Source organism: Electrophorus electricus, chromosome 24 (assembly GCF_041902795.1).
Source record: "Electrophorus electricus isolate QZ-2024a chromosome 24, ASM4190279v1, whole genome shotgun sequence".
Taxonomy (NCBI): Eukaryota; Metazoa; Chordata; class Actinopteri; order Gymnotiformes; family Gymnotidae; genus Electrophorus; species Electrophorus electricus.
The window spans coordinates 11,386,195-11,414,154 of NC_137520.1; the positions used below are offsets into that span (position 1 = coordinate 11,386,195).

Genomic DNA, 27,960 nt, shown 5'->3' on the forward strand with positions numbered 1-27,960 from the left:
CTTCCTGACCCCAGGTCAGCTAATAGTGTGGTGTAAGTGCTCGGATTGACGGAAGAGAGTGGCGTGGACCGAGTGTCTGGCTCTTGGATTTATTTTCTCGTCACAGCCGGACCGGAGCGCTGTCTTCACGCGTGACGCCCCGCCTGTCTACTGTCTGCCGAGGAGGGAGGTGCGTTAGGCAAGGCTAACCGCCCTGCCCTCCCTGACGACCAACTGCCCGTGTGGCAGGGGCCCGTGTTGCGCAGGTCAGCGCGCCCCTCCTCCTTCCTCGGGAGGAGTCTCGTAAACCTGCTCTGGAACGCTGGCGAACGGGTGCCCAGGCTCTCTCCACTTCTCCTCATAAAGCTGATAGTTTTATGACTAGCTTGGCAGAGCGGACGCTCCCCCCCCGGGCCCCGGTAGTCTCCGCTGCACGCTGTCGGCCCTGGCTTTCAGCAGCAGCTAGCAGGCTCGAAACACACCATCCGCTGAGTTCTCGGGAGGATGTATCGGAAAACAGTTTTCACTGCCTCTCGCTGAGTTTGACAGATAGTCAATAGCAGGTTTTCTGCCTCCGTGACTATTTCTAGCCCTTATACGTCTCCGGGGGTGTCGGTAATTATTCTGTGATTGTAACTCATTTAGAATCTAATGACAGCACATGTGAGCAGCAAATCTAAAGAAAGTTGATTTTTGGTTTTTTTTTTTGGTTTTTACAGCTAGTTCATCCTACATCTCTGCATTTCCCTCAGCTGCTCGGTGCCCTCATCTCTGATTCCAATCACATCTTAGTTCTTTGACAGCCTTGCCAAACCTTTCCACAGATCGGCAGGCCTGCGCACGACTCCGTGCGGGCAGCCTGGCTCCCGTGCCTCTCGGCCTGACCTTCAGAAGCTTCTTAAATGTTGTTTGCAATAATGCAGTTTTGTAAACCTTTTTTTTTTTTTTTCAACATTTTTTTTTTATGAAGGACATGCAGAGAGTGTTATGCATTGAACCTGTGCCCCGGGAACAATCTTCTCAGTTAAGAGTTCTGCTGAGAATATTCCGCAATGCCCCCGCCTTCATTTTCTCCGTGCAGGTGTAGATGTGGCTGGTACCACTCTCTCTCCGGTGGAACGCACCTCCTGCGACAACACGCCCTTCGGCTGCTGCCCTGACGGCAAGACCACCGCCACCGGCCCCGATGGCACCAACTGCCCCTGTGAGTTCCTTAAAGAAGAACGGAGTTCATGTCCGCGCTCCATTCTGTCTCTTCCGTGTCTCCTTTCTGGTTGCACTAGCGCAGATATGCATTAGTAGAGATATGAGTTAGTGGAGTTGTGCGTGAGTGAGATCTGAGCAGAGATTTGTGAGCCGGTGAGATCTGAACGGAGATGTACAGAAGTGAAGATTTGCACGAGCAGAGAGATGCCACCTAGAAGGAGGCGATGCTGTCTCTCCATGTTGAGCAGGGGAGGTGGAGATTGGGAGAGGCAGGCTGGACCAGAGAAACCACTGCAGGTGAGACCAGCCGGAGTGTTTATTCCGCACGGCAGGGGGCTCGACAGGAGAGTAGAACAGCCAGCACCCACACCGCTAACACTTCTAGTCTCCAGATGTGTGTTCAAACATGCGTGCACAATCTATATGCAAGGGTGAGCACGCATTCAAACACACGTTCTATCTCACACACGCACGCACGCACACCTCATCCCTTACACCATCTCTTTTTATGGGGGACAGAAATTGCCCACAGTAGTGAACAATCGATACAACCAGCAGAAAGGATCCAGCAGACGTTCCGTGTCCTAAACACGGACTCGGCAGGTCAAGTGTTGGCGTGCACCCTCATTTCTGTCAGCGGCAGGGTCCTTCAGCCGCTCGTCGCGCATCGATGAGGTGCCGCCACACCCGTGAGCGAGGGGGATAATGTCCGTGTTGCTTGGGCTTAGCTGACAGCATTTTTCAGCCTACATTCCTGGAGCACTCGCCACGAGATAGCTTGGCACTCCTCGGGTGTCAGACCAAAAGGAGTAGGAGTAATAAATGGTTAGCCCCCTACTGTTTGACAGCCGTGTTAATAATGCTAGCTTTGTCCAGGCCAGGCTGCTTCGTGAATGGAAATGCCTGCCAGGTTGCGCACAGGTTCAGACCAAGCAGGTTATATTTGAAGTAGTGATGTTTAAATAATGAGAGCCAGGCCTGGTGGCACTGATACAAGACATTCGATTCAGTATCAGTTTGTGAAACCTGTGTAAATTATATTTAACTCTGCATGGAATTAAATTTACTCTGCTCCCTCTAAAGCGCACACACACCCCGTGCTGAAATAAAAATGTACCGTCAGCTGTGCTGTGCAGGAAATTCTGAAGGATGGACTGCCGTGGGAAGTAGAATTTAGCGTTTCATTTTTGAGCACAAAGCCTAATTTCTCACCCACTCGGTGTTGGCTGTCGGTGCACTCTGGGGGAAATTCCTAACTTCAGATTTACAAACTGATCAATTCATTTTGCAAAACCTATTTGCACCTTCTTTAAAGTCCTATCAGATAGGTGATGGGGTGCGGGGGGGGGGAGCCCTTTATCATGCAATTTTAGCCAGCTCCAGTTACTCACCCGTTCCTGGGATTAGGAGACAATTACAGCTATCTTTCCCGATAATCATACAAGTGCTCTTCCGAGTCCCGGCCAGGCTGGAGCCCGGCCGGCGTGATTGATTTGGGCAATTTGTTCGGCTGATTGCGCACTACACAGAGCCCAGCGTCAGGCTGCCTCTCCCTACCAGCACACTTCTCCTTCAGATGCTCGTGTTGTTCATTATTTATTTCCGCCACAGCTCACAAAGGCCACGTCTCAGATTCTGCCTCCCGCCTCACGCTTATTACTGTCAGCACAGTGGTGAGCGATGGTTGCAATAACCTTAGCAACGACCTCCGTAAAGAAGCCTCTTTTTTTCGGGACAAAAGAGCTGGGGTATTCCGCCACGTCAGTTTAATTTCGGCAAATGTTCACGATGTGCATGTTTGCATCTCTCTTGTTAAACCTGCTGTGTAAGGGCGTGTGCACGCATTTGTATGCGTGTGTGTGTGCGTGTGCGCGTGCGTGTGCGTGTGTGTGTGTGTGTGTGTGTGTGTGTGTGTGTGTGTGTGTGTGCGTGCGTGCTGTTTTTTTTGTCACTGGTGCTGTCTAACAGATGTTTTTCTACTCAGTCCTTCATGCATCTGACAAGTTTTGGGAAGCGACTCGGTCTGGTAAACTCCGGCCCATCTTATCCACCCCCACCCGTCTAAACTTTCGCTCTTGTCTACTTGTCTGTCGTCCACCCCCTTTTACCTCCACTCACACTGTTGCAAGCCCCCCCACCCGACTCCCGTAACACCGACCGGCGGTCCCGCCCAAACCCCCCCCCCCCCCCCCCCAGACTAACCCCACGCCAGCCACATTACTAACAGACTGGCACTGTACCACAACCGCGCAGCTCTGGCAACAGGGATGGACGCCAGTGCGTTGGAGTCCCCGCGTATGAACATGCGCGCTTATCTGCCTTTGCCTGCAGCCACCATGCGTTTTAACGGCTACCTGCACCTGGACCAGGTTGAGGGCCAAGAGGTCTTCTACACGCCCGAGATGGAGGACCCAAAGTCGGAGCTGTTCGGCGAGACCGCCCGCAGCATCGAGAGTGCTGTGAGTAACACGGCCCCATACAAGATAGCACCTTCGCTTAGCCGCTTGACGTTATTGATAGAATCGCGCAGTCCGTGCCTGGGTGCCCGGGAGGTGCATCTGTATTCCCCTGCAACTCCTCCTGCAATCTATTGTGTGCAGCCAGTGAATGCTAACTGCAGCAGGCCTCTGCACGCACTGCGCTCTGGCTTGTGCTGCACATTATTCGATGACTTCATTAGTGGTAAAGCAGGGCAATTTCTTCTAGTCATTCCTAGCCTGTCTGCTACAGCGAAGGGCGCAGCGTTAATGGGTGTGAGGTATCACTCTAGGACTGTCCTAAGCCGTGGCTGAGACTGGGAGCTAAGCTCTGAAGTCAGTTGTCACCGCATATGACAGACGGGGCCACAACGTGACCCCCCACACACACACACACACACACACGATTTATTCTCTTCATGCTAACCCTGGATTGAGGCATAGGCAGGAAGTAGCAAGCTGTGGAAATGGTGTCAGTGCCTTCTGGTTCTAATCCTGCCTCGCGTCTGTGTGCATGCGCGTGTGTGTGAGAGAGAGCAGCTGAACCGCGAGATAGCAGTACCCCCGACTCTTCTTCATCTTTTCAACGCCCACATTGCTTGCCTCTCAGCGTCAGCCTGGCCAGTGTGAAAACAGTGACCAAGGAGAGGAGCAAGTCCTGGGGTCAGCGTGCCCAACGGGCCGTGATTGAAGCCCGGCTCCAGCACGGCTCACGTCCAGCCGCTCCCGGGTGACTGCGTTCGCCGGGTTGACTTTCGGATGAGGCTAGGTGGGGACGCTCGGAGCGGCTCTGGACAAACATGTGGAGGCTTAGCTCCAACACGATAACCATTACACGCGGCGCAGTTTTCCAAAGCTTGGGACAAAGAAGGGGAACACAGGCCTACCGTGGTACTTAAGTGGGGTAGTGGAATTGCCTCCCATGGACAGACATGACATGCAGAATAAAGGACCCCGGAGGCGAGCTGGGAACTAGGTGTGCCCTTTGGTAGAGCCTGAAAGAAATTGGGACCCTTTTTTATTTCCCCTGGTCGTGACCAATTTCTTGGGACTGAAGTGTGCAGGCACACCCTTGTTATGGATTCCAGAGAGCCGTGTGTGGAGCGGCGCGGGCCCGATGTCACGGCGAATCCGTGCGGGCATCATTAGCGCCGTGACATTTACCGCCGCCGCCCAAACGTGTTGGTGTAATTACTTCTGCGCCGCAGTTAAATGTTAATTTGTGCACCCGGAACCCGGTGGGGTTTGGTACCATTTTCCCAGTGACATGCTTGCCCATCCTGCAGAGCCAGTTCAACACATAGGCCTCAACACCCTCATCAATGTCCGTACCGCCAACATGTCTCTCTGTTCTCTCTCCCTCCAGCTGAACGAACTCTTCTGCAAGTCCGACGTCCAGAAGGACTTTCAGAGCGTCCGGGTCCGGAATCTGGCTCCCAGCAACTCCATCGTGGCCATGGTAGAGGTCCACTTTGACCCAGGTAACGCGATTCCCAGATCCAGTAGACATAGGCCCGAATGTTATGGCCATGTAATATTTAAAGTGTATTTTACCGTTTCTGACCCATGGACGCTGCGCACAACGACGCTTATGCAGCAGCTGGAGTTTTGTGCATCCAGCTGCATCAAAGCAGACAGTGGGAGCGTCTTCAATATTCAGGTTAACGTTAGAAAAAGTGTTGGCACATGCAGTTCAGATTTTAGAAGCAGATACATAATTGGGTGGAGAACATATACCGTTGGGTGTCATGTGCTGAGTCGTGGTGCCCACAACTCCTCCGCGAGAGGCCTGTGCGAGGCCGGCTACGAAGCCTCTATCCTGGGCGCGCGCCGTCATCTCGCTTATTCGATCTGTTTCTATAGCGACTCATCTTCCTCCTCTCTGCCATAGTCTTTCTTTCCACAGCTAGTATTATTTTTGAAGTGGCTCTTACCACCCTGCGCTTTGTAAGCACCTCTTCTCCCGTTAAGCCCATCAGAATTTCCCGCGTCTGTGCTCCTTTAGAAGTGCGCCTTTGGCAAGAAATAAAAAAAAAAAAAGCCCTGCAACGTACTTGTATATTAGAAGAGATATAACTCAGTGGAGCAAAATGTGGTGTTTAACTCGTGTAAAGGAGTCCGGCCCTGCCATCTGGTCTCGACGGGCTGTTGACAGAGGGAGTGGCCGTTGGGGGGGGGGGGGGGGGGTGTCTCTTGGCAGGCCGAGCTGTTTTTAAAACCAGGGTCTCTCAGAGATCTGCTTCAGTTCAGTGCCGCCCCACTGGCTGTCATTAAAGTGCTATGAGTGTCTCTCACCGGGGAGGGTGGAGGGGGGGCTCCGCTTTTACTGGCACCATTCAGCGTCTTTTATTCCAGCGCAAGAGGCCGTCGTAAAGGTAGACCGTGGCGTTCGGGAACGGGGCCATCTGGGCGAGGGTTACGACAGCCCTTCATCTCGCCATCCCTGAAGCCCGCAACGCTTTGGAGGACGTCCCCTCCCTCCGGCCCATCGCATAGTTTGCCGGGGGTGGAGGTCGGGGGAGGTGGGAGAGGGCAGGGCTTATGCGCTCTGCTGCGCGCTCACCTCTCCCTCCACTCTGTCCCCACATGACAGACACCAGATTTACAGTGGACGATATTGAAGCGGCGCTGCTGAAGCAGCTGAAGCTGACTAAAGGGACAGGCATCGTGGTGAAGCAACCGGCAGAGGAATATATCCGCTTCAGCAACTACGGTAAGCCACGCAAATGTTCTTCAATCAGTTTGTGCCACTTTTTGTATTAAGACTTAGGAGGGATGGTATAGGACCAGAAATACATACATGACCAGTCTCTCTCTCTCTCTCTCTCTCTCTCTCTCTCTCCGCGCTTCGGGGTCTGTCTCAGGCCTCTCGGTCCTTTCGTTCTTCACCACGGCAGCCACGACGGTGACCACTGTGGCCACTTCCATCCCCACCACCCGCTCCGTCGCCGTCGCCATGCCGACCAACCCCGCCGCCGCGCGCCGCCCGGCCTCCGCCGGGCGGCCCTCCACCACCCGCAGGACCGCCACGTCCGCGCCGGTCACCACCACCCCTCCGCGGCTCCACGCCTTCACCACCGTCCTGCCCCTTCGGACCAGGCCCGTGCCCCAGCACATCAGCCCTTGCGACTCGCAGCCCTGCAGCCACGGGGGCACCTGCGAGGAGGACGGGGAGGAATTCACCTGCACCTGCCCCGCAGGGAGAGGCGGAGCCGTGTGCGAGAAAGGTGAGAGCAGCCCAGCACGTGTCGTGGGCAAGAGCCGCTTTTCGGACGCGGTATTTATGTGCAGGGCTTTAGAATTTTACCCAAACTCGCAGTATCACAATATGCGATTCATCACACACTCGCGTACAAGACAGAAAAAAAAAAAAAAAGCCTGTTGAAGAGAATAGCACAATTATGACTTCAAATTGCAGCCCTGCTGCGGTGCTTTACGAACTGTAGCTCATTTCATTCTCTCTCTTGGTGGCTTCGGGTAAGAAAAGCGCCCCTTGCAGCTGCATCAGATTATAATTGACACTAATTGCTTTAATGAGCATTAGTTCCTGAAGAAAAAAAAAAAAAAAGGGGGGGGGGGGGGTTTAGGGAGAAGACACGCACCGAGATGGTGAGAATAAAAGGAAAGGTGTCTAATTGAAGGCTTGCACACTCCAGCGCCGCCTCCCTCTGATCAGTCAGGCCATTAGAGACTGATGGGGAGAGAAGGCCTCATCAGCCAGCCATTCTCCCGGGAGAGAGGTGTTGATGATGAATGCCTGAGCAGTGGGGATCACCGTCTGAGACGTACAGGGCTGTCTCAGTGCGGCCCTGAGAGCTTGGGCAGCCATTACTCAACAGACTTGTCATTGTCTCAGCGTGTCTCCATCGGCGAGCAGACACGAGTAGCACTCAGCTTCACCCTCTCGTACCGCGGGCACGGCCACCTTTAGGGGGCTCGTCGCCAAGCATTGGGATGTTTTGAAGGGGGTGTGGGGTGGGGGGGGGGGGTCGCGCTATCAGCCGACTGCAGATGGCTGAAGGTCTTGGAGTCCTGGTCGAGCCTCTCTGATAATCCGCTTTATCTTGCGTCTCCTGCCTTCTCCCTCAGCGATAAAGTACTACATCCCATCCTTCGGCGGGAAATCTTACCTAGCCTTCGACACCATGAAGGCGTACCATACTGTGCGCATCGCCATGGAGTTCCGGGCCTCGGACACCACGGGCGTACTCCTCTACAACGGGCAGACCGGCAAGAAGGACTTCCTCTCGCTTGCCTTGGTGGGAGGCAAGGTGCAGTTGAAGTAGGTCAAAGGTCATTCTACACCAGCCCCTCCCACGACGCAGCCTGTGTGAAATGAGAAAGTCGTTAGCTTTAGCTGCTGAAGCTATGCCCCCCCCCCCCCCCCGCCCTCTGGCTCAGGTTCAACACGGGCTCCGGCACGTCCACGGTGAACAGCAGCGTCCTGGTGAAGCCCGGCCACTGGCATCACCTGGTGGTGAACCGCAACAGGCGCAATGCAGCCCTGAGCGTGGACAACGAGACGCCCGTCGAGGGCCAGAGCCCGCCCGGCACTGACGGACTCAACCTGGACACGCACCTCTTCATCGGTGGCGTGACCGACGATATGATCCAAGAGTAAATGCGCCTGCTTCATGTTCCTTCCCATGTGCACAACGTGGCACTCTAGCTGGATATCGGCAGGTCTTTGATTAGAGAAGATCCCACAAAAAAATGGGGAATAATGAATAAATCAGTGCAATGATTGGTTGACACCGTCTGATTTGCTTGGCTGCTAAAAACTGGGATAACGTCATTTTCTCTAATAGGATTTAATGGGACTGAACGAAAATAGCAAAAGGGAGTTAATATCAGTCAGAGCTGGTGGTAAAATACTGCCGATATCCCACTGGAGATCTTGGGAAGTTGATTACGCACACAGTGGAGTGTGTGAGCTCCGTGTTAAAATGTTGTGGTTAAAATGTTGTTTTTCCGGTGCAGATGTAAATACCGTCAGAGTAAAGCTGCTGTTCTGCACTTTAGCCACATAGTCATTGTTTATTTCCAATTGGCAGACCGAGTAAAAACAAACAAAAAACAAAATTATGTCCCTATCCAGTTACATTGGGATTAAACAAAGCTGAGAGTGAAAATATTTTCATATACAATCTTCAGATCCAAATGTTATGTATTTTATGTGCTCTGTGTTAAAGTTGGTTACGTATGTAATTTTGTTTGTTTGTTGTCCTCTGTGGTGGTGTTAGTGTGAAGGAGAGGACCACAGTGTCCACCGGTCTAGTGGGCTGCATCCGCTTACTAGATGTCAACAACATGGTGTACAACCTTCAGGAGAACGGGGCCAACGTCCTGTACGGCAGCGCCGTGGGCGAGTGTGGCAACAACCCATGTGTGCCTAACCCCTGCAAAAACGGAGCCACCTGTCAGGTCAAGGGAGCCGAGCTATTCCACTGCAAGTGTGTCAACGGTTTCTCTGGTGAGTTCCCCTTCCTGCCCTCCTTGATTGTCAATCCTTCCTCCTCCGTTACTGTCGGGGCTTTCCGAGCGAGGTCCGCACGGCGAGAGCCCGGGCTCATCCGACCCGGATAGCGATCCCTGCTCCAGCAGCCGGCCAGCCCTTGTGGTGGACAGCGTGCGTGTGTAATCAGTGCCCTACGCCAAGATTACAGCAAGATGGATGAGTGGTTGCCTCCACCTTTAAAGGGCAGGTAAGGCAGAGGGAGATAGGGGCATGCTCAGGCAGAAGGAAGGACACCCCACTCAGCCGGACCCGCGCTGGGACGTCGCTGTAGACAGAGCGGCAGGGCTAAAGTCAATCGCCATCCTTCCCTAACCTCACCTCAGCTCCGCTCGTGGTCCAAGCACGTCGGCGTTATTAGGTCTGCGCTCGGAATAACATCCCCCAAAACGGCTGCCGTTATGGGAGCGGTCGCTGTGTCTGAGTTTGCCCTTCTGTGCTGACTCGCCTGGACGGGTCAATGTTCTAAGGCCGACTGGTTTCTGCCGCATCAGAAGGCTTTTCGGGGAGGCTGTCAATGGGGTCTTGCCTCGGCGGGTCACGCCGCGCGGTCCCGCTCGGCTGGCGCGCCGCTAATAAGGCCCTCGAGGTGGGCGGGGGAGGCCGGGGGTCAGGCGGCCTCGCCGTAATCAGCTTGTAAGAACCTCTCTGTGATCTACAACCGGGCAGATAAGACAGCGACCTGAGCCTCGATAACCAGCCACCTACATTATTCTCGGTGTTCGCGTCGGAAGTGTTTTTTGGTGTTTTGTGGCTGCTCTGGCCTCGATATATATTACCTGCAGTAAATTGCTTTGCTGTTCTGCTCACCAAATTTATTCGGCGACCCGAGTCATAATACAGTTCAGTATCGCACGTCTGATTTCAACACTGTGCTGCAGGAGGCTGAGCAGAATAAAAGCCCCTTGAAGTAACGGTATATACAATGGCGATGAGCAAAGGGCTATATACCAGGGTTTACTCTTAACGTCTAAGGAGCAGTTGTGAGACAGAGGACTCATGATTTTCATGATGGAGCTCCTTGCTGGCTCACCGAACGAGAGATGGGCGGATATCCATGGGACAGGGCCTTCAGAACCCAGCGGGAGGTTTGCACTGCTCATGGCATGTTGGTCTCTGCACACTTTCCACTCCACATAAAGATGTGGAGGTGCCCATTCCCCTGGACTCAGTCCAAAGCCAGAGCAGTTTCACTTGTTCGGTCAGGAAAATGCACACCGACAGTCCCTGGTGTTCCGTAGCTTCATCTGGAGTTGCAATAATTCCATTTCCTTGTCCCATTCCAATACGAATGGAAAACCTCTTTTATAGCCATCAGTATTGTTGGATTAGAAGGCAAACAATTCATCCCTTTACCACAATTTTTAAAACATTTTTTATATTCTTTTGTGTGTTCACTTTTCCCTACAGGTCCGACCTGTGCCGACGCCCACAACCCGTGTGAGCCGGACCCGTGCCACCCACTAGCCCAGTGCCAGGTGCTCCCAGAAGGAGGCTACAAATGCGAGTGTCCCATGGGCCGCGAGGGCAAGCACTGCCGAAAAGGTACCGCACCGCCTTCAGTGTTTGGCCTGGCTGACTCGCGCTGGGAGGCGGCGGCGGCCCGTTACCCGGCGGCGGCGGAAAAGCTCTCATTGATTTCATACGGAAGATGGCTTGGGCAGGTCCCATCGTCTCTGAGTGGGACTAAATAATGGACTAAATAATCTGACTCAAACCAGTTATAAGGTAAGTCTCAGATAGGTGTCGGGGCAAATGGAAAACCGCGTGCCTTCGCAGCAGTTGCAGTTGGAGGGTTGCGTAGAGACGCAGATGAATTCTTTCCTGCGTCTGTGTCGGGTCTGCGTCTCCACGCTGATTCGGGAGATCAAACAGACGGGAGGCCGGCTGGGGACAGGCAGCAGGAGCTGAAGGGATTTTTGTCTGTTTGTCCCACTACTGATGTGGTTCTTAACGGGTGACACTCGAGCTGCCACCCTCAGGTGACGCCTTTGGAGAGCTGGCGTTCCCGCAGGCAGCCGGGAATCGGCTGCCGGAGACACAGGAGACGTGGCGCTTTTTAGTGGTTTCAGTTGTGCTGTAGACTTCAATGTTTTTGTTCTGTCTCTCTCTCTCTATCTCTCTGTCCGCACTTCTATAGTTTCCAAGCTGTCCCTCACACCACTGAATTTTCAAAGGAAGCCTGAGAGACAGATTCAGGATGCAGGCATACGCATGTACTCAGAGACGCACAAACACACACACATACACACACACACACACACACACACACACACACACACGTATGCACGCATACAGACACAAACACACGTTCACGTGCAGTCAGGCCACAGAGTAGTTCTTTAGCTAGTGATTAAAACAAATTGAGGTGAAAAAAAATCAATGAGTTGAGTGCACCCATCATATTGAGTGCACTGTTTTTTTTTTGTTTTTTTTTTAATCGCTTAAATCAATGAGATGAGTAATTGTATCAGTCAGCTTCACGTCATGATTAATGGGGTCTCGGGCAGCGCGTCTGGGGAAAAAGGTACCGAGATAAGGATGATGCACTAGAGTGAGTGAGTCGGAGGGCTGAGAGAGAGATAGGGTGGGGATATGTGGTAAAAACAATAGAAGTAATAACTCCGCATCCCCCGTGCGAGCCAGCAGTTGTTCTACCTACTCTATCTGATCAAATCTGAACGTTCTGGGCGAGTATCCGCAGTGCAGTGCAGTGCTCTGGCCAGCAGAGGGCGCTTTGTGCTGAGCACAGAAAGGAGCCCTGTTTTATACGCCACTGGACTGGGAAGGCCGCATGGAAATGTAGGCTGTAGGGGTGTAGTGTGTGAATTGCTACCCAAACTGGTTGTCATTATATTACTGTTCATCTGTTCTAATTTTTCACTCCTTCCCAGTATCAGACAGAAATGGGACTTACATTCCATTCTTCAGCGGGGACTCCTACCTGGAGTTAAAGGGCCTGCATTCATATGGGAATGATTTGAGGTAATCATGGCGTACGCATGCTTTGCAAACCAGCTGTCACTATGTAATCACAGTAATGTGGTCTGCGTACATCCTGTTCGCAGCTCAGTGAGATGCGTCTGTTTCTCTGTAGGCATAAGGTCAGCATGACTGTGGTCCTGCTGGCTAACGACTCAAATGGCATGATCTTCTACAATGGTCAGAAGACGGACGGAAAAGGAGATTTCATCTCCCTCGCGCTGAATGATGGCATCCTCGAGTTCAGATATGATCTGGGCAAGGGGCCCGCTGTGATTAGGTAGGCAGAGAATGTGAATTTTCTCTCACTGTGAAATCTGGAAGGATCTGGAAGCCTTTTTGGTCTCATTTCCAGAGGCTGGGAGTGGTTTGCCCCTACGAAATGAACTCTTCTTTGATAATAGTACTGGTGTTGTAGAGATGATAGATAAACACAAGGCCTGCAGTGACTGGCGCACGCGTGCGTGTTTTCTTTTGCTCGTTTGCTCGTGGTCACAGGAGCAAAGAGAAGCTGAAGCTGAACGTGTGGAACACGGTGAATCTGGAGCGGGCGAACCGCAAGGGCGAGCTCAACATGAACGGCCGAGACCCCGCGCGAGGAGAGGCCCCGGTGAGAGAGCTGCCGCCAGCCATACTTGCACTGCTACACCCAAGCCAGACGAGAACAGCCTTGGCACCAGATTACTGCGCGGCCCTGCTAATGCAGCACAGTATTTCCTCAGTTCAAATACCCTCACGACACTTAACGAGCTGCGTAATGTGGAGCCAATTTTGTTCTCTGCCTGGCCGTGCTGTTTGCTGGCTAATGAGAAATTCATGGTCTGCTGGGCGCATCTTGTGAAGTTCGGCTTCTGGAGAGCGCACGGCTTGTAGCGTATGTGGCACGTGTGTGTGCGTGGTGCTTTGAAAGCGCTCTCGCCACAGGCCCCTCGGGCAGGCGCTTCTGTGATCCGCGCGCACCTTTTCCGTTTTTACTGCGCGAACGGCGCGGTCCTCACGTGCATGCCCAGAGCCCACAGCTGTGCACCCGCTCACGCAAGTCCGCGCAAACCACATCCGGAGTCTAGGCGTCACTTGAGAAAAGCTCCAAAATTCCACTGATCACATGACACAAATGTAGGCGCAAATGTAGGCCTCAGAACAGTTTGAACCCTTCCTCCAGTTACACTAAAATCTGTGATTAGACCCATTAGCATTTAAGTCTAAAAAAGCCATCTAAAAGATGGTATGGCCTGCCTTTCTTATCAAGCCATCCTGCTTATGGTAATTGTGTTTGGTTCCAACGACAGAGTCAGAAAACGTTATTAAAGGGATGATGGGGACAAACCCTGGCGGCGAGTGGGAGTCTGCTATGAAAGGCTCTCTTCCAGGCCTACACAGCGCACCCCAGGATAAATGTTTTCCTACTGAACTCTCCACTGCTACACCAAATGAGCTCTAACTAAACCAGCGTGCCATGAAGCAAATCAAAATAGCGTGTGGGTGCACTACTGTCGAACAAATACTAACTTATAGAATCCGATTTTAGATTTCCTCTGAATGTTTGTTTAGAACTCTTTTTTTTCCTCACACAAATATATGTATACATATGTAGCTATGCCCTGCATGTCTTTCTTGTAGATATGGGTGTGGACTTAGGTTATGTTGTGCTGCATGGTTTTCTGTTTGTACTGACATTCTGATTTTTCTTCTCTGGTAACATTTTTTTCTCCCCACCCCCCACCCGTGCTCTTATTTTGTGTGCTGTCTGGATATAAGAAATCACGCAAGGTAATGACTTGACCACTCACTCCACCCTCCTCCTTCCCTCCAGCAGTCTCATCGAGTAACCCGTTGTTCATCTCCGCTCCATTCTCCATCTGAAGCAGGCAGGCAGGGGGAGCAGAGGATCGGCAGGGCTCCGTGTTCACACCATTCCATATGCTAGAGAGAGAGAGAGAGAGAGAGAGAGAGAGAGAGAGGGAATGAGACAGAGGGAGAAAAAGGGAGAGACGAGAAGAGTTTGGCTTTCACCTCGGGCCAGCTGGTATGGGGGTGGCAAGGGAGAGCGTTCTCGTTTGACCACCATTGTTCCAGCAGCCTCCGTACTACAATGAAACGTCTTCATTAGTTCCATGTGGGAGGACCGTTAACAGCCTCACAGTGGAGACAGTAAAATAACAGAGGGCGGGAGAAATGGAGAAAGAGGCAGGAAGCCGCTAGCGAGCCAGCACGCGCGCGAAAGCCAAACTTTGTTCTTTTTTGCCATTTGATCCTGCCCTCCGAGCAACTCGCCTGTAAGGTCGGCCGTTCTGTGCGCTCCGGCGGAGCGCCCGCGAGAGGGAGAGACGGAGAGTGAAAGTGTCTCTTCCAGGCTACGGCTGCCCGTGCACGGCGGCTTCGTGTCAGAGCTCCTCGCTCCGGCCTGCTCTGCCCACATCGCATGGCAGCTGGCCTGAAACAGACCCGGCTCCTGTGGCCTGGCTCAGCCACTAGCTTGGGCAGGCTCACGAGTGCACAGCCAGGTCTTTTCAAGCCCCTGCCTGTCTCAGTGCTGGCTGGTTTTTTTCCTTTTCTTCAGTGCTGGGATCAGAGCTGGACTCCATGCCAGAAACTGGCAAATGTATTTGGATGTTCCATCTTTCTTCTTTTTTTTTTTTTTCACCAGCAATTAACTTTCTTTCCTGAGGCAATTATTGCCCGATATAAAACAAAGATCCTTCAATTCTATATACATGTTGCTTCGTACAAAAATGATTTTAAAGCAGTTTGGAAAACACTGATTTCATGGTCATCTGCTCCGCACACGATCTGCCAGTTAAGGTCCGCGGAGCAGCCGCCCACTCATTTTACCGTCATTAAAAACCCATCCATATCCAGTTGTTTTCACTTCAATCGCTCCAAATCCTCTTTGTCTTCCCCCTCTATGTCTATCCTCACTTTTTTCTGTAGAGCCTGAATAATTTGCTATTCAGAGAGCTACACTGAAATATTTCATGTAATGCATCAATTATTTGTAATACATCAGGCACATCGATGTGCCAAAGGATTAAAACTCAATCGCTGAGTCCCCTCATGCCAGTCATCTTTTATATAGGCTGGCTATACTTTGATACTGACACCCATTCAGCCATGACACTATGTTATAATTATAATATTGCTTGGTTTAACAGAGTTGATGGCTATAATAGCAGTGTGTCACTGTAGGTTCTCGCGGTTCTTTGTGCCCTCTAGAACCAGCATACAGATCTCAATCTGAAGGAGTCCCTCTTTGTGGGTGGAGCTCCAGATTTCCACAAAGTGGCCAGAGCAGCAGCTCTGAAGGAGGGGTTTAAAGGTGCCATCCAGAAGGTAAGTGCTGCTCGTTGCTTACGGGTTGCAGTAGTCCTTGGTGGCAGCATACACTGCAGCCCGGTAAAGCCTCACCACAGGAACCATGTGGCTTTTTGCGCCGTGGCGCTCTCCTGCAGATCACCCTGATGGGCAGGCCAATCCTGAGCATGGAGAACGCGCTCCACTCCAGCGATGTGTCCATGTTCCCGTACCACCCATGCGCCACCAGCGTGTGCCAGAACAACGGCAGGTGCATCCCGCAGCTTGAGAGCTACGAGTGCGAGTGCCACTACGGCTACACGGGCCTCCACTGCCAGAACAGTGAGTGCACTTCCCTGCTCCAGCTCCGCGCTCTTCCCTCAGATTCCCAAAATCCACTTCCTAATATAGCCTTCCCACCCCCTTCTTCCCTAAAGGTAAGATTAACTTAAGCCTTTTTGCACCTGTTTGGAACCAGTAGCCAAAGATTTCAGCAAAGCACCATTTGGCCATTTCAATTGCCTGCTATTTTTGTCTTAAATACTAACACCTGCTAATTTTTCTCTTTGAATTCATTCTCAATATGTGCACACAAAGAGCCAAATAGCACTTCTGAGCTGGCCCTGATTAACCCAGCTGTACCTACATCCTGTTTAGCCTTAATTAAACTACACAAGCAAAGGAATTACAGTATGATCACCCCATGCCCTCTGCAATTAAGGAGTGTGTCCTATCCTCATTTTCAGCTACTTACGAAAAGGCCGCCGGCCAGTCTGAGGCCGTCGCTTTCAATGGCCGAACGTTCATCGAGTATCACAACGGAGTCACTAAGAGGTAAGAAGGTTCATATCGAAACGTCCTCACGAATGTCTCTTTCGCCTCGAGCGAGTGTCCTGAACGCTCTCCCTGGGTCTCTACTCTCCTAGCCCCCCCATGTTGCCGAGTTTCGGGCACCTTCTTAAGCCCTCCGCGCTCCCTTCGTGCGGCTCCCTTCGTCTCAATCTCATCTCCCCGTTTTCCACTGTGTGTCACTTTGGTCTTCGGTGAGCCGCGCCAATTAGCCGGTTACTCCACGACCTCAGAAAACTCTTCTGTAGTTGACATATTATGTGAAATCATTACCAGAAGCTCAAAACCCCACGTCCAGTAGAGCGCACAGAGAACGGCACCTCTGCTTGGCCGTCTAATTGCTTTCTGATTCAGTCGTGAGCTAACTTCTCATCCGCAAGTACGCATGTCTGTGTCCCTGTATCATTAGGACCAGTGCACACGTCAACATTTCAGTAATCTTTGGTAAAATGGATGAAGCTGATGTGTCTTTTTTACTACATTTCCCATTTCAGGACGAATACGCTAGCGGCCCTATTTAATTCTGCTAAACTACAGCTATATAATTGCGGTACATAATTGCCATTACTGTTATTGCTTTTGACTATCAACAGTACAGATCTGGGGTTTCTAAACCTGCTGAAATATTTGTCTTTATCTGTCTGCCTGGGCATTGCGCTTCAAATGTCTGTCCTCCTGCCTACCTGTTTGTCTGTTGGTTTGTCTGTCTGTCTCTCCTGTGTCTCTCATATGAACGTTCCTTGTTGTCTTTTCTCTGCCCCCAAGCCAACTGACCAATGAGATCCCTGAGTAAGTAACCCAGGTCTCTTCTGGGATAGATTTAATTCAAACCAAACTAACCCAGTTCTAAATCCATCTTAGCGGTTAACTTGGTACCATGACCAAGATAACAAACCCAAACAAATCAAATCATATTATTTTTTTGTTATGGCCCATGAGTATCCCATAAATGTGTAGTCATCAAAAGGCAGGCCTTCATTTGTTTGATATTCACACCCTGTATTCACCCCACCTCCCAACAAAAATCCAATTCTTTTGATAAGGTGCTTTCTTGTCAGGTGCATTATAAACTGCTTACATACAGGCATGTGTAACATGCATGATGAGCATTGTGTCAGGCAGAAACACTGCAGTAAGTTCACCTTCGCTATGGAGAGCATGTGGAGTTGCATTAGAGTAAAAGATATCTTTATGCAGCTGTGAGAAAAAAGGCTATGAACCTCATGAATTGCTCCTAACATATGGTCTAATATAAAGAACAATAACAGATAAATATAGTCATATAACACCAACAGCACTCTAACAGCACCATATATTTATTGAACAAATGGTTTTAAGCAACCAAAGTTATTAATGGAAAAAGTGTGTGAACCCTTATATTTAGTAATTAGCACAACCTACTTTATTGGCAGTAGCCTCAAACGGAGGCTTTCTGTAGCAGCAGATCAGTTTTGTGCAGTGGTCAGGTGTTGTGGAGAATGCATTCTGTTCCTGTGTAGTTGGCAGACTGCTTTCAGATCAGTCCCCAATAGTTCGGTGGAAATGAGGTCAGGGATACTGACATGGCCACCGTGAAATGTGTCATTTCTTCTGTTTGTGCCACCGTGTCGATTTAGTCCTGCTCTTTCAGATCACTGTCATGGCGCATTATGAGACCTCCTTTTGAGTTCTGCATCATAGACAGGCTCGCTGGTATTCTGCTGTATTTTCTGATACATCTCAGATTTCAGCGAATCCATAGAAATTGCAAGCTGTACGGGCCCTAAGGCAGCCCCACACCACCATACGCCCTCCACCATGCTTCACAGCTGGGATGAGGTTTTGATGTGGCTATGCTGTGTTTTCTTTACTGCAAACATATTTCTGTGTACATTTTTTCCAACAACAACAACTTTTGTCTCATCTGTCTACAAAACTTTGTTCTCCTGGTGCTGTGGAGCATTAACGTAGTCTTTTCCAAGGAAAAGTTGGTGGTGGTGGCACAGGAGGGGGGATTTCAGGGGGGTTTCTTTGGCGAGCAGCAGTGATTCCAACTTCCCATGAATACCACTCTGCTTCAGAGCCTTTCTGGTAGTGGGCTCATGAACACGGTCATTATTAAGTGGAGGAGACGCCTGCAGCTCTTTTACGGCTGTCGCTCTCTCTTCCCTGAGAACTCTACAGCGTGCCCTTGCACTTATCTTGGTAGGGCACTCGCTCCTAGAAAAAGCGGCAACGCTAGTGAAGTTTTCCCATTTGTGAACAGTTCGTCTGAATGTGGACTAATGGCTTGGGAATGCAATCCAACCCCTCTCTGTCGTGAAGAGCAAGGAACTTTTTTTTCTTTAGGACAGGTAAAGCTCACACATGAACTGATTAAAACACTTGACTCCAATTACTGCCTTTTCAATAGATCATTATTCTAAAGGTGCACATGCGTTCTTTCATTACATATCTTGATTTAATGTAAATTTAAATTACACTTCAAATTAAACTCCAAACACCTATATGACTGTCTGTTTATTAATAGGATTTGTGTGAAGATCAAGTTTTAGGAGCCATTCATGCAGAAATCCTGATAATTACAAAGTTTTCACAAACTTTTTCTCACAACTGTACCTGTGGTGAATGTGATTAACTGTTACGTGAATCTGAATGAGGCCCCGTTTAACTGCAACTCTGATGTGTACCTTGTTTTCATCCTTTTTGAACCCTTCAAACTAGATTATATCTGTTTTGCTCTGCCATTTTCAGGCTGGTGTTAGAACTGCTTTTAACTACCCCATTAGTGAAAAGCACAACATATAATAATTTCTGTTTTAGCAGCACTAATTTTACATTATTTGTTTCCTTCTGGATGTAATTTACTGGGTAAGTGGTTGCACTGAACCCTGGTTTTAACTGTGGCATTTTAATTTGTTTTGACTTATGCTAAGTAACTCCTGTGAAAAATTCCCCTTCCAGCCATGTCAGTTGGTTTGTCAAATCATTAACCGCGATTTCCAATAATGGCGTTTGAAGCTGCGAGTGAATGTGACATTAATCAAGGATGGTGACCTTCAATAAAAAAAAAAACGCCCTTCAACTGAGACCAGTAATGCTAGTGTACGTGTGCCGCCTCGGGTATCAATACTAGTTAAGAACAAGGCCCTCTCAAGTGACTCTTACGCCAGCCCGGAGTTTAATGCGTGTCACTTTCTGTATAAATGAAGTGCTGAATTAGAATTAATCTCAGCCGAGAAAGCCGACCGACCCCTTAAAATGAGTATCATCAATTCAGCACGATTTGGTTTTGCAGAGTCACTAAAGTTAATGAATTCCTCAGAGGCCATTAATGCACTGGGACTGTAGCTGGTTGGAATATAATAATATTTCTCTTACAATTTACTTGACTGAGCATCTGTCTTCGTTGCATCTCCTTTGTTCTAACAACCTTGAGTCAGTTTTCCCATGGCCTGCAGTTTCAACTCTCTGCTGATGCGGTTTCATAATTGGATGTTTGACCCCATTTATTTTCTTGATAGAGCCTTGTTGTTGATTGGCTTTACTCGAGGAAGCCTGATATTGGTTATATAAATCATTTCCTCACTTAGCTCACCTACTCAACTTACTCAGCACATTCATTCAGAATCTAAGTAGTGTTTCTTCACTGCCTCCTTTACTCCTGACATTTGCTTAGAAGACAGCACTCCCCTTATGTGTTCCAATTACATTTTTGTAGTCAACGTTTTAGCCCCTCCAATGACAACTGCTCAGCAGACAGGCCTCCGGACACCCGTTCCCCAAACAGGGCCTGAGTCCACATTCACCCCCCCAGCATTCAAACATTTGACTCTATACCGCACCAAACCATCATGGAAACAGGGCAAGTGATATGACAACACAACAGTGAGACTTCAGTTATCGCTCTACGGCAAACAGAGTCCCGTGTGAGTCGTCTGACGACGTCATTACTTTGTTGTCGTGGCATCACCGTGGGTACGCTACCTTTAAATCGTATCCCGCGGCTCTCGGTTCCCTCCCTGGCCTACGTGCGCCTTTACCCCACAGAGGGGGTGGTGGCAGGTTGTTCCCTTCGCTCTTGGGAGCTTATTGCATGCCCTTCATTTTCTCCCCTGCTCCTCTAAGCCCCGAGTCCCTGGAGAACCCACCAGACCAGAGGTGAGTCCCCCCCCCTGTCTGAGCTGCGTCTGCTGGCATGCTGCCCTCTGCCACTCCACGACTCCCTCCACACGGGCTGAAGGCCATGGCTTCCAAAGGACAGCGGCAAACGAGCTGGCAGAGGCTGAAATGCCAGTCTTTATTTGAAGGAGGAATAGCGCACTTGATCTTCTCTTATAAAGAGAGCTATGCAGTGATGTAGTGACCATTCCTGGGTGAAGCACTGCCCCCTATGGGTGGACGATAGTAACAGCTCATCCATTCGCTTAGTCTGCCTCACCTCATCCTGTAAATTCAGATTAGCGATTTCAATTTATAGCATGAGGTGTAATGAACTTGAAGCACCACTCTACTACACAAGCCCCTCTTTAAAGCTAGCCCTATTAACCAAACCCTCATGTCACAATCAGTTTAAATGATCTGGCTACACTGGCAAAGTTGAGTTTTGATGTTTAAGCACCACTTAAAAGGATTTTCTCGAAGCTTTAGGTTCATTCCTAATGGTAGAATGATCATGAGAGGCGCGGTTTGGAGTGGTCCAGGAATGGCAGTCCGCTGCAGGGGTAGCGGAGCTTTAGCTGGCAGCCCGGTGGTGGGGAAAATCTGTGGAAAGAGTCCAGTCAGCACATTACATGTGTCTCATTAGGAAGGAATTCAATTATGGCAAATAATTATGCAGCTTTACTCCATCACAGCCTCATCTATTGCAATTTGCATAATGAAATTTTGTCTTTTAATTAAAGAGAAGAAGGTCAGTCATTATTTCAAATCGCACGGGTAGTCCCCAGGTTGGCAACCTGCGCATGGCGATCGCACCGGCGTCTGTGGCTGTAGGTAAGAGGGGGGTTCGGGGGGGGGGAGCTTAGCTTCTCGCCACTGAGTTTGTTGAACATGAGCTGACCCCCAGCTGCAGTATCCCGCCCTGCACCGCCCCGCGGGAAGTAGGCCTCGGAGACGTTGGAGATGACATGCAACGCTTGACTCTGGACTCTTTTCCTCCCCGCCAAGTTGAACACTCCCGGACTACGGCACATAGCCACAGCCACACACAGTGAGCCAAGGCTCAGACTTCCTGAGACTTAACGCCCGTCTGTGCGGCGCAGCGGCATCAGCAGTCGAACGACTCCGGCGATCTCAGAGTTTAGTGACCCGTGTCCACTCGCCTCCTCCTTTCCATGCTTTTTGAGTTTCCGCTGCTGCCTTTCCCCGTCATATCTGTCCCCCTCCGTTTTTGCTGTGCTCGGGCTGTGCTGCGTCATGTCGAGATTTGTCATGTGTCTTATTTGTTCTTGTCTTTTTGTTTTTTGCTGGGGTTTTTTTCGTTGATCGTCCAGCTTCTGTTTGTGTTACGTGTTTACAGTGATCAGGCCCACACGGCGTCACACTTGTGACTCAGGCGCGCACACACGCACTTAAACTTTGGGCATAATGGCTCTTTTGATGCCAGTAACAGTAGGGAACATGGGAGCTGTTGTTTTATAAATAGCAGTTCCTCTGTCAGTTGTGTATCTGAGTGCTTGGAGCTGAGGGAGTGAGAGGAGCATGTGGAGGAGGGAGTGTGAGGTGGGAGTGTGAGGTGTGTGTGTGTGTGTGTGTGTGTGTGCATGAGTGTGCGGGGTGTGGGGCAGCTCCCTAACGACCGGAACTGCAGTTCCAGGCTCTTCCAGCCCAAACCTATGAGGCCGACACAGTTGTCCCAGAGGACGGACGGATGTTGCTCGTCTTCTCTGGCTCCCTGCTCGTTCTGCATAGGACCGCTTACCAGGAGCAGAGAGCAGATCAAACAGAATTTAATATGGGCATCCCTCACTCCCCTCTCTCCGTCCACTGCCCAGCTCCCCACCCCACACAGCTGAGAAAGAGCCTCTGTTCCTGGAGGGCAGGATAAGGTGGAATATCTTAAAACGATGCTGGCCTAAAGAGTTTTCTCAGCCCTCTCTGTCTCTCATGCGTTCACAGGCCTAGGTCCCCTTCCCCAAAGCCTGGCCTAGTTTGATGAAAAATCGCACAGAAAGCCCGTCATGAACTGAGTATCTTTGCAATCTGCTCTCCCGTAGATTCGTTAGTTTACAGTCCAACACACAGACAAGCACCGGGCTTTTTGAGTAATTGGCGTAGTTAGTGACCTGACCACCACTAGATCTGACTCTCATCAGTTAAATAATGCAGAGTGTTGCGCAATCAACAGAGAGGCCCCACCCAAGTCTGCAGGGCAGGCACACTGAAACACAGACCCCGTGCGAAAGACCTGGTGCACGAGCACTCACCCTCGCCTTCCCTCTCTCCGGCGCAGCGAGAAGGCCTTGCTGGTGAACAAGTTCGAGCTGAGCATCAGGACGGAGGCCACGCACGGCCTCATCCTGTGGAGCGGCAAGGGCGTGGAGCGCTCCGACTACATGGCCCTGGCCATCGTGGACGGCCGCGTCCAGATGACCTACGACCTGGGCTCCAAACCCATCGTCCTGCACTCTTCCGTGCCGGTCAACACCAACCGATGGACTCGCATCAAAGCAAGCAGGTACCCCGCGACCCCGTGCCAGCCTAGTCCACCTTGGGCTCGAAATACATCCGAACGTGCTTGCTGGTAAACTGCCACGCGTGACCCTTCCTTTCTCTGCCTCTCTGTCATCAGAGCACTGAGAGACGGCTCTCTGCAGGTCGGTAATGAGGCTGCTGTCACAGGCTCCTCACCTCTAGGTGCCACTCAGCTGGACACAGATGGTGCCCTTTGGCTTGGTAAGACAACCCAGCATCAATCACCACGCATCACCTCCCCACGCCGCTAGATCTGGTCTGTCCCTTCTGGACGCCTTAACCCCCCTCCCAAAAAAAAACCAAAACTCCACGTGTGGTTCTGAATTTCCGTCCCTTTACTCTCATAACATTATGCGGTTTATGTTTGCAGTTATGCGTATTAGCACATGTTTATGCCATCTGGGGAGAGAAGGACCTTGGCCACCTGGAGAGTCCACCTGTGATCCTTAAACCCAGAGTATACCTTCAGAGTCAAAGTGGTACTGCTGCTGAAAGGTGACCTGTAGTGGCACAAATATGAATTACAAACAGGATGGCAACAGACGACGCCTGCACAGTGAATGCAGTAAAAAATGAAGGAAAGCATCTATATTCTTCTGCTTTCAGCGTTGCATTCTGTTGTAGCACGTGGAAATATTCTTATGATCATGTGCTGCATTTGTGTGCTAATATGAGCAGGGCTTTTATAAAACCACCAACCGCTCTATTCTACGTTGTTACTGGAAAATGGGTCTTGCGTTTAGGCATGTCAGTTCAGATGGAAAACCAAAAATACCTGGCACATATATCCATATCCGATTTAAAACTACCTTTAACACTACCCATTCTATCCACTATCTGTCCTTGCTACTTTTTCCCTGAAATACTCAAAGGGCTGCAACTCTCCTGTCAATGCTGGAAGCGCTTTCAGAAACACTCCCCAATGTTCATATTTATTCGCAGTATGGCTTCTGAGAGAGAAAGATCACCTAGGTACTATTCATTTCAGACTACGGTCATATCGATATTCAATAAATAAATACGGTCAGAATTTTCTCTCGGTGATGGCATCACCTCTGTATTTGTTTTTATTACTCCAAAAGCATTTTCATGAGGGAAGATTTATTAAAAGCCAAAGATCCCATCCTGTGGGCACATCCGTGAAGAAAAGTCTGCATCTAATGCAGAGATGGGTTCCCTAGCAGGGACCGAACACTAGTTGTTCAATCTTTCCCACTCTGGGGAGGAATTGGCCAGTAAGGATTACTATTCCTATGCTCGGCATGGTATACTAATCCAGAGATGTCAGAGGAGGGTGTGTGTGTGCGTGTGTGTGTTCCTGCCACTGCTACTCCACGTCTCTGGTGCAGTCATGCAGAACATGGAGACAGACACGGACTGATGCTGATGGAGTTGGAGAACACACTGAAATGACTGATTAAGAAGTGCGCTCTTTCCCCGGTTTAAAATTCCTCCCAGGTTGTAGTGTGTTTGCACAGGGAGCGGTGTGGGGCCAGCACCACATCCCCACAGCGGTGGGCCGGGAGCTATAGACACTCCACAGTGAGATGAACAGCAAACAGCTCACACATCAAACGTGTTCTTGTCAAATCCCTTCCTTCACAACTCGTCATTTAGTAACCTCAGCTGTAACTGTAGCGTGAAATTAGCCCTGGCAATCCTCTCACTCAAAACACACGAGCCTTACGACAGTGAGGGAGGAGCAAAACGACATGGGGCACGTTGCTCGTGAGATCAAGGGTCCTGGGCGCCTGCTTGCAGCGCCAGAGTGGGAGAACGCGCATGGGAGAGTGTCCCCATGGCGACACAGCAGGCTGCCAGGGAGCGTCCCAGCCAGGAGGCAACACTGTTTGATCAGCTTGCCTGCTCACGTGCTACACTCCTGTCTCTCTCTGTCTCTCTCTCACACTATCTCTCTCTCTCTCTCTCTCTCTCTGTCTCTCTTGAAATCACACACTCATCTGTGTGTCTCATTCTTGCAATTTTTTTCTGACCCTGTGGAGTCTGGAGTTATGTTTGGTGTAATAAATAAATAGTTATTTGTATATAGTATTACATTCCCATAGTTGCTCTCTTTTACAACATGCTAGTTGATGTTGGCCAGTACACCTTGTACCTATAATCTATAGACTGTATTAGCATAGGTGGGGATAAGGGGGCCGTCTATACGATGACCAATGATCTGACGCCTCACAACCTTCTTTAGAGTCCGCGTGCCGTTTGTATTAAACCACGCGGCCTTTTCCCTGCTCCCTCAGGTGGTCTCGAGGATTCGTCGGTGGCCCGTCGCCTCCCTAAGGCCTACAGCACAGGCTTCGTGGGCTGTGTGAAAGACGTCTTAGTGGACGGGGTGGACCTGCAGCTAGTCGAGGACGCCTTAAACAGCCCCAAAATATTACACTGTTCAGCCAAATAGTCTGGCACCACCTCCCTCTCCAACGCCGTGTCTACTGCTGTAATTATTTTTCTATTTTTGTATACTTTTCATTGCTTTTTATATTTGAAAAAAAAAAAGATCACAATGTTTTAATTTTTGTTTGGTGGTTTTGTTTTTATTTCTTAGCCTTTTTTTTTTTTTTTTTTTTTAATTTGATCTGCACCTCCATCCATAGTCTTTTATTTCCCAGATTGCAGTTGTTCGTGGTGTTGCAAGACGAAGGAAAATACGAATTATGTTATTGGTGTTGCTTTTAGAGCGACCCCAAATATATATGTAATGTTACCTTGCTCATTACTTGAAATGGCGCACAAGGCTGGTGCTGTTTGACCTCTCACGATGGCCTTCTCTAGGTGCCATAATTCCTACGCTGTAGTCCAGCCACCGCGTGCATTCCTCTGAGCCGCTGCGCAAGTTCACGCCTACAGCTTTCAGCAGCTTTCCATGAACAAATCATACGTGACTCCCTGCTTCGCCCGCATTGGACTGTCACTGTTATCTAAGCCCAGCAAGAGTCCTGCTGCACCAGTAACCAGGGCGCAGTCCCGTCCACCTTAACATCATGTTCCTTCTGAGCTAACACCGAGCTTGTCATTCCACAGTAATGACTAAGCGCTCCTCAAAGATTTACATATCGTATCAGCAAAGTTGAGCTGTCATTTAGTGACCTGTGAGATGTCATACTTAAGTAGATAGTACAGAAATACACGAGACTGTGAATATCAAGGAAACTCCATTTCTGTTGCAATCGACTGTCTCATGTTTCATGTGCCACATCTAATCAATGGTGACTTTACAAATGACCAATTTGTTGCATGCAAATTTTTAAATGTCAGGTTGATTTTGCCTTGGTTGTCTTACTTATTCCATTCAGGGCAAAAGAAGTTTTATCAGGTGGCTTGCATTGAAAAGTAAGTGTTTCTTCTGATTTGAGATTTGTTTTTAGTTTTGTTTTTGCTTTGTTTATTTGGGGGGGGGGGGGGATGATGGACTTCTTTTCATGCTGTTGTTTGTCAGTCTAAATTTCTCATGTTCATGTTGGACTTTTGAAAATGTCAAGAATAAAAGCGTTTGTTACAATTGTCTACCATGGAGAGGCACTGTAGCACAAGGACAGGAAATAGCAGCAAAATGGGGCCAAGCAACAGATGTCATCACGCGGCTGCGAAGACATCCGAATAGTCCTGGAATTTTGAGTCATGATTTAAATCCCTGGAATGGCGAGCATTCAGGAGCCATGGTTTTGCTCAAATGAAACTGTTGCTTTGAAAATACTATCAGCACTTGCTTTCAAAAGGGATGATGTAATGTTTAGACCCTTGCGTAATATGACTGGTTCTTACGCAGCCGTGACAGTAAGCAAACGTATCAATAACAATAATGAATGAAATAATAGTGCATGGGTTTGTTATATCAAAATGATTTTTGTAACATGTTTGAAAACAAATGTGATGCAATTGTTTGTACTGCTGACCCAAACGTCATAAGAAATACCTTTAGTTTCAATACAAGTTAAAAAGTAAATTGCGATAATCTAATCAAAGTATGCCTGTTCATAGTAAAGGATTGTTATCTTTTGTGGAAAACAAATCTTTGTATTGCTATTTTCTTTTTTTTTCTTTTTCTTTTTAAAAAAATGAGACAACCAGGTCCATTTTGCAATTATCAAATGTAAATTAGTAACGTGCATCTGTTGGGCTTTTGCTTTAGTATTATACACTGGAAAACCAAGTTTGTCGCTTTACTAAACATATTCTGTTCCTTTGTCTTACATGACTTAGGGCATAACCACCGTCCGTCCCCCAAGACAAGGTTTTCATTGGTTTATTGGGTTTTATATTTAATTGCAGTGAGGGGACTTTTTAGTATTCCAAATCAAAGCCCTCATTTCTGCGCTGGCTGACGGTCCTTCATACTCTACACTATCCATGTGTTAACGATCCAGCGAACACGATAGCTAGTCTAGTTTCTTTTCTTTTCTTGCTAGTAGGCCAGCTCGTTTCAGCACAAGCCGATGGGTTTGCACCAGCAGCGACCTCCTGCATGCTCAGAGGCTGCTGAACGGTGCACAGTGCTGGGCTTTTAAGGAGGGCCAGCCAGGTGAAACTGTGCTGCCTGGGTGGAATATGGGTGAGAATTGCCTTAAAAATCTATCCTTGCTCACTGGTGACAGAGTCAGTATCTATGCCATTCTGTGCTCTCAGTTTAGCCAGTGTATTAGCCACATCCCCGTTGTGTAAATTAATACATAAATGTTAATAATTGTATTAATACTGTTCATTGAAAATATTCCAGAATGCCTCAAAAATAGTGGTTCTGGGCTCTACAGATATAATATTTACTGTATAAATACTATTTTCAATATCTTATTTATGTCTTCAAGTGGATTCCCATACTGGCCTTTGTAAACTACTGTTTTGACTGAACTATACTGAAGGGCAGCACTCAGAATGAAAGTGGCATGACGTTACCATTACTAACTTTATTACTTGTGTCTTGTGTTCCTACCACCATGAAATAAAGTGTAAAACAAACTGCCCTGGCTAACT

General features: G+C 49.4%; 1 protein-coding gene across 13 annotated transcripts in view; it reads left to right on the plus strand.

Moving 5' to 3' along the window:
• The window catches only part of agrn (agrin), a 154,670-nt gene extending 126,725 nt beyond the window's left edge, over window positions 1-27,945 (plus strand). For 7 of the 13 annotated variants that reach the window (XM_081706892.1, XM_081706886.1, XM_081706888.1 and 4 more), the window contains 22 exons: window positions 1,061-1,183; window positions 3,170-3,211; window positions 3,517-3,644; window positions 5,029-5,143; window positions 6,256-6,375; window positions 6,527-6,889; window positions 7,752-7,944; window positions 8,064-8,279; window positions 8,906-9,135; window positions 10,588-10,722; window positions 12,072-12,162; window positions 12,275-12,439; window positions 12,658-12,769; window positions 13,918-13,929; window positions 15,373-15,489; window positions 15,609-15,792; window positions 16,197-16,284; window positions 17,065-17,088; window positions 20,407-20,439; window positions 22,733-22,957; window positions 23,072-23,175; window positions 25,233-27,945. In XM_081706892.1, coding sequence (XP_081563018.1) covers window positions 1,061-1,183; window positions 3,170-3,211; window positions 3,517-3,644; window positions 5,029-5,143; window positions 6,256-6,375; window positions 6,527-6,889; window positions 7,752-7,944; window positions 8,064-8,279; window positions 8,906-9,135; window positions 10,588-10,722; window positions 12,072-12,162; window positions 12,275-12,439; window positions 12,658-12,769; window positions 13,918-13,929; window positions 15,373-15,489; window positions 15,609-15,792; window positions 16,197-16,284; window positions 17,065-17,088; window positions 20,407-20,439; window positions 22,733-22,957; window positions 23,072-23,175; window positions 25,233-25,390 — 2,978 coding nt within the window. In that variant the 3' untranslated portion in view covers window positions 25,391-27,945. The remainder of the gene's footprint in view (window positions 1-1,060; window positions 1,184-3,169; window positions 3,212-3,516; window positions 3,645-5,028; window positions 5,144-6,255; window positions 6,376-6,526; window positions 6,890-7,751; window positions 7,945-8,063; window positions 8,280-8,905; window positions 9,136-10,587; window positions 10,723-12,071; window positions 12,163-12,274; window positions 12,440-12,657; window positions 12,770-13,917; window positions 13,930-15,372; window positions 15,490-15,608; window positions 15,793-16,196; window positions 16,285-17,064; window positions 17,089-20,406; window positions 20,440-22,732; window positions 22,958-23,071; window positions 23,176-25,232) is intronic. The other 6 variants (XM_081706889.1, XM_081706887.1, XM_035522435.2 and 3 more) reach the window with 6 other exon arrangements.
• Window positions 27,946-27,960: the final 15 nt, after the last annotated feature.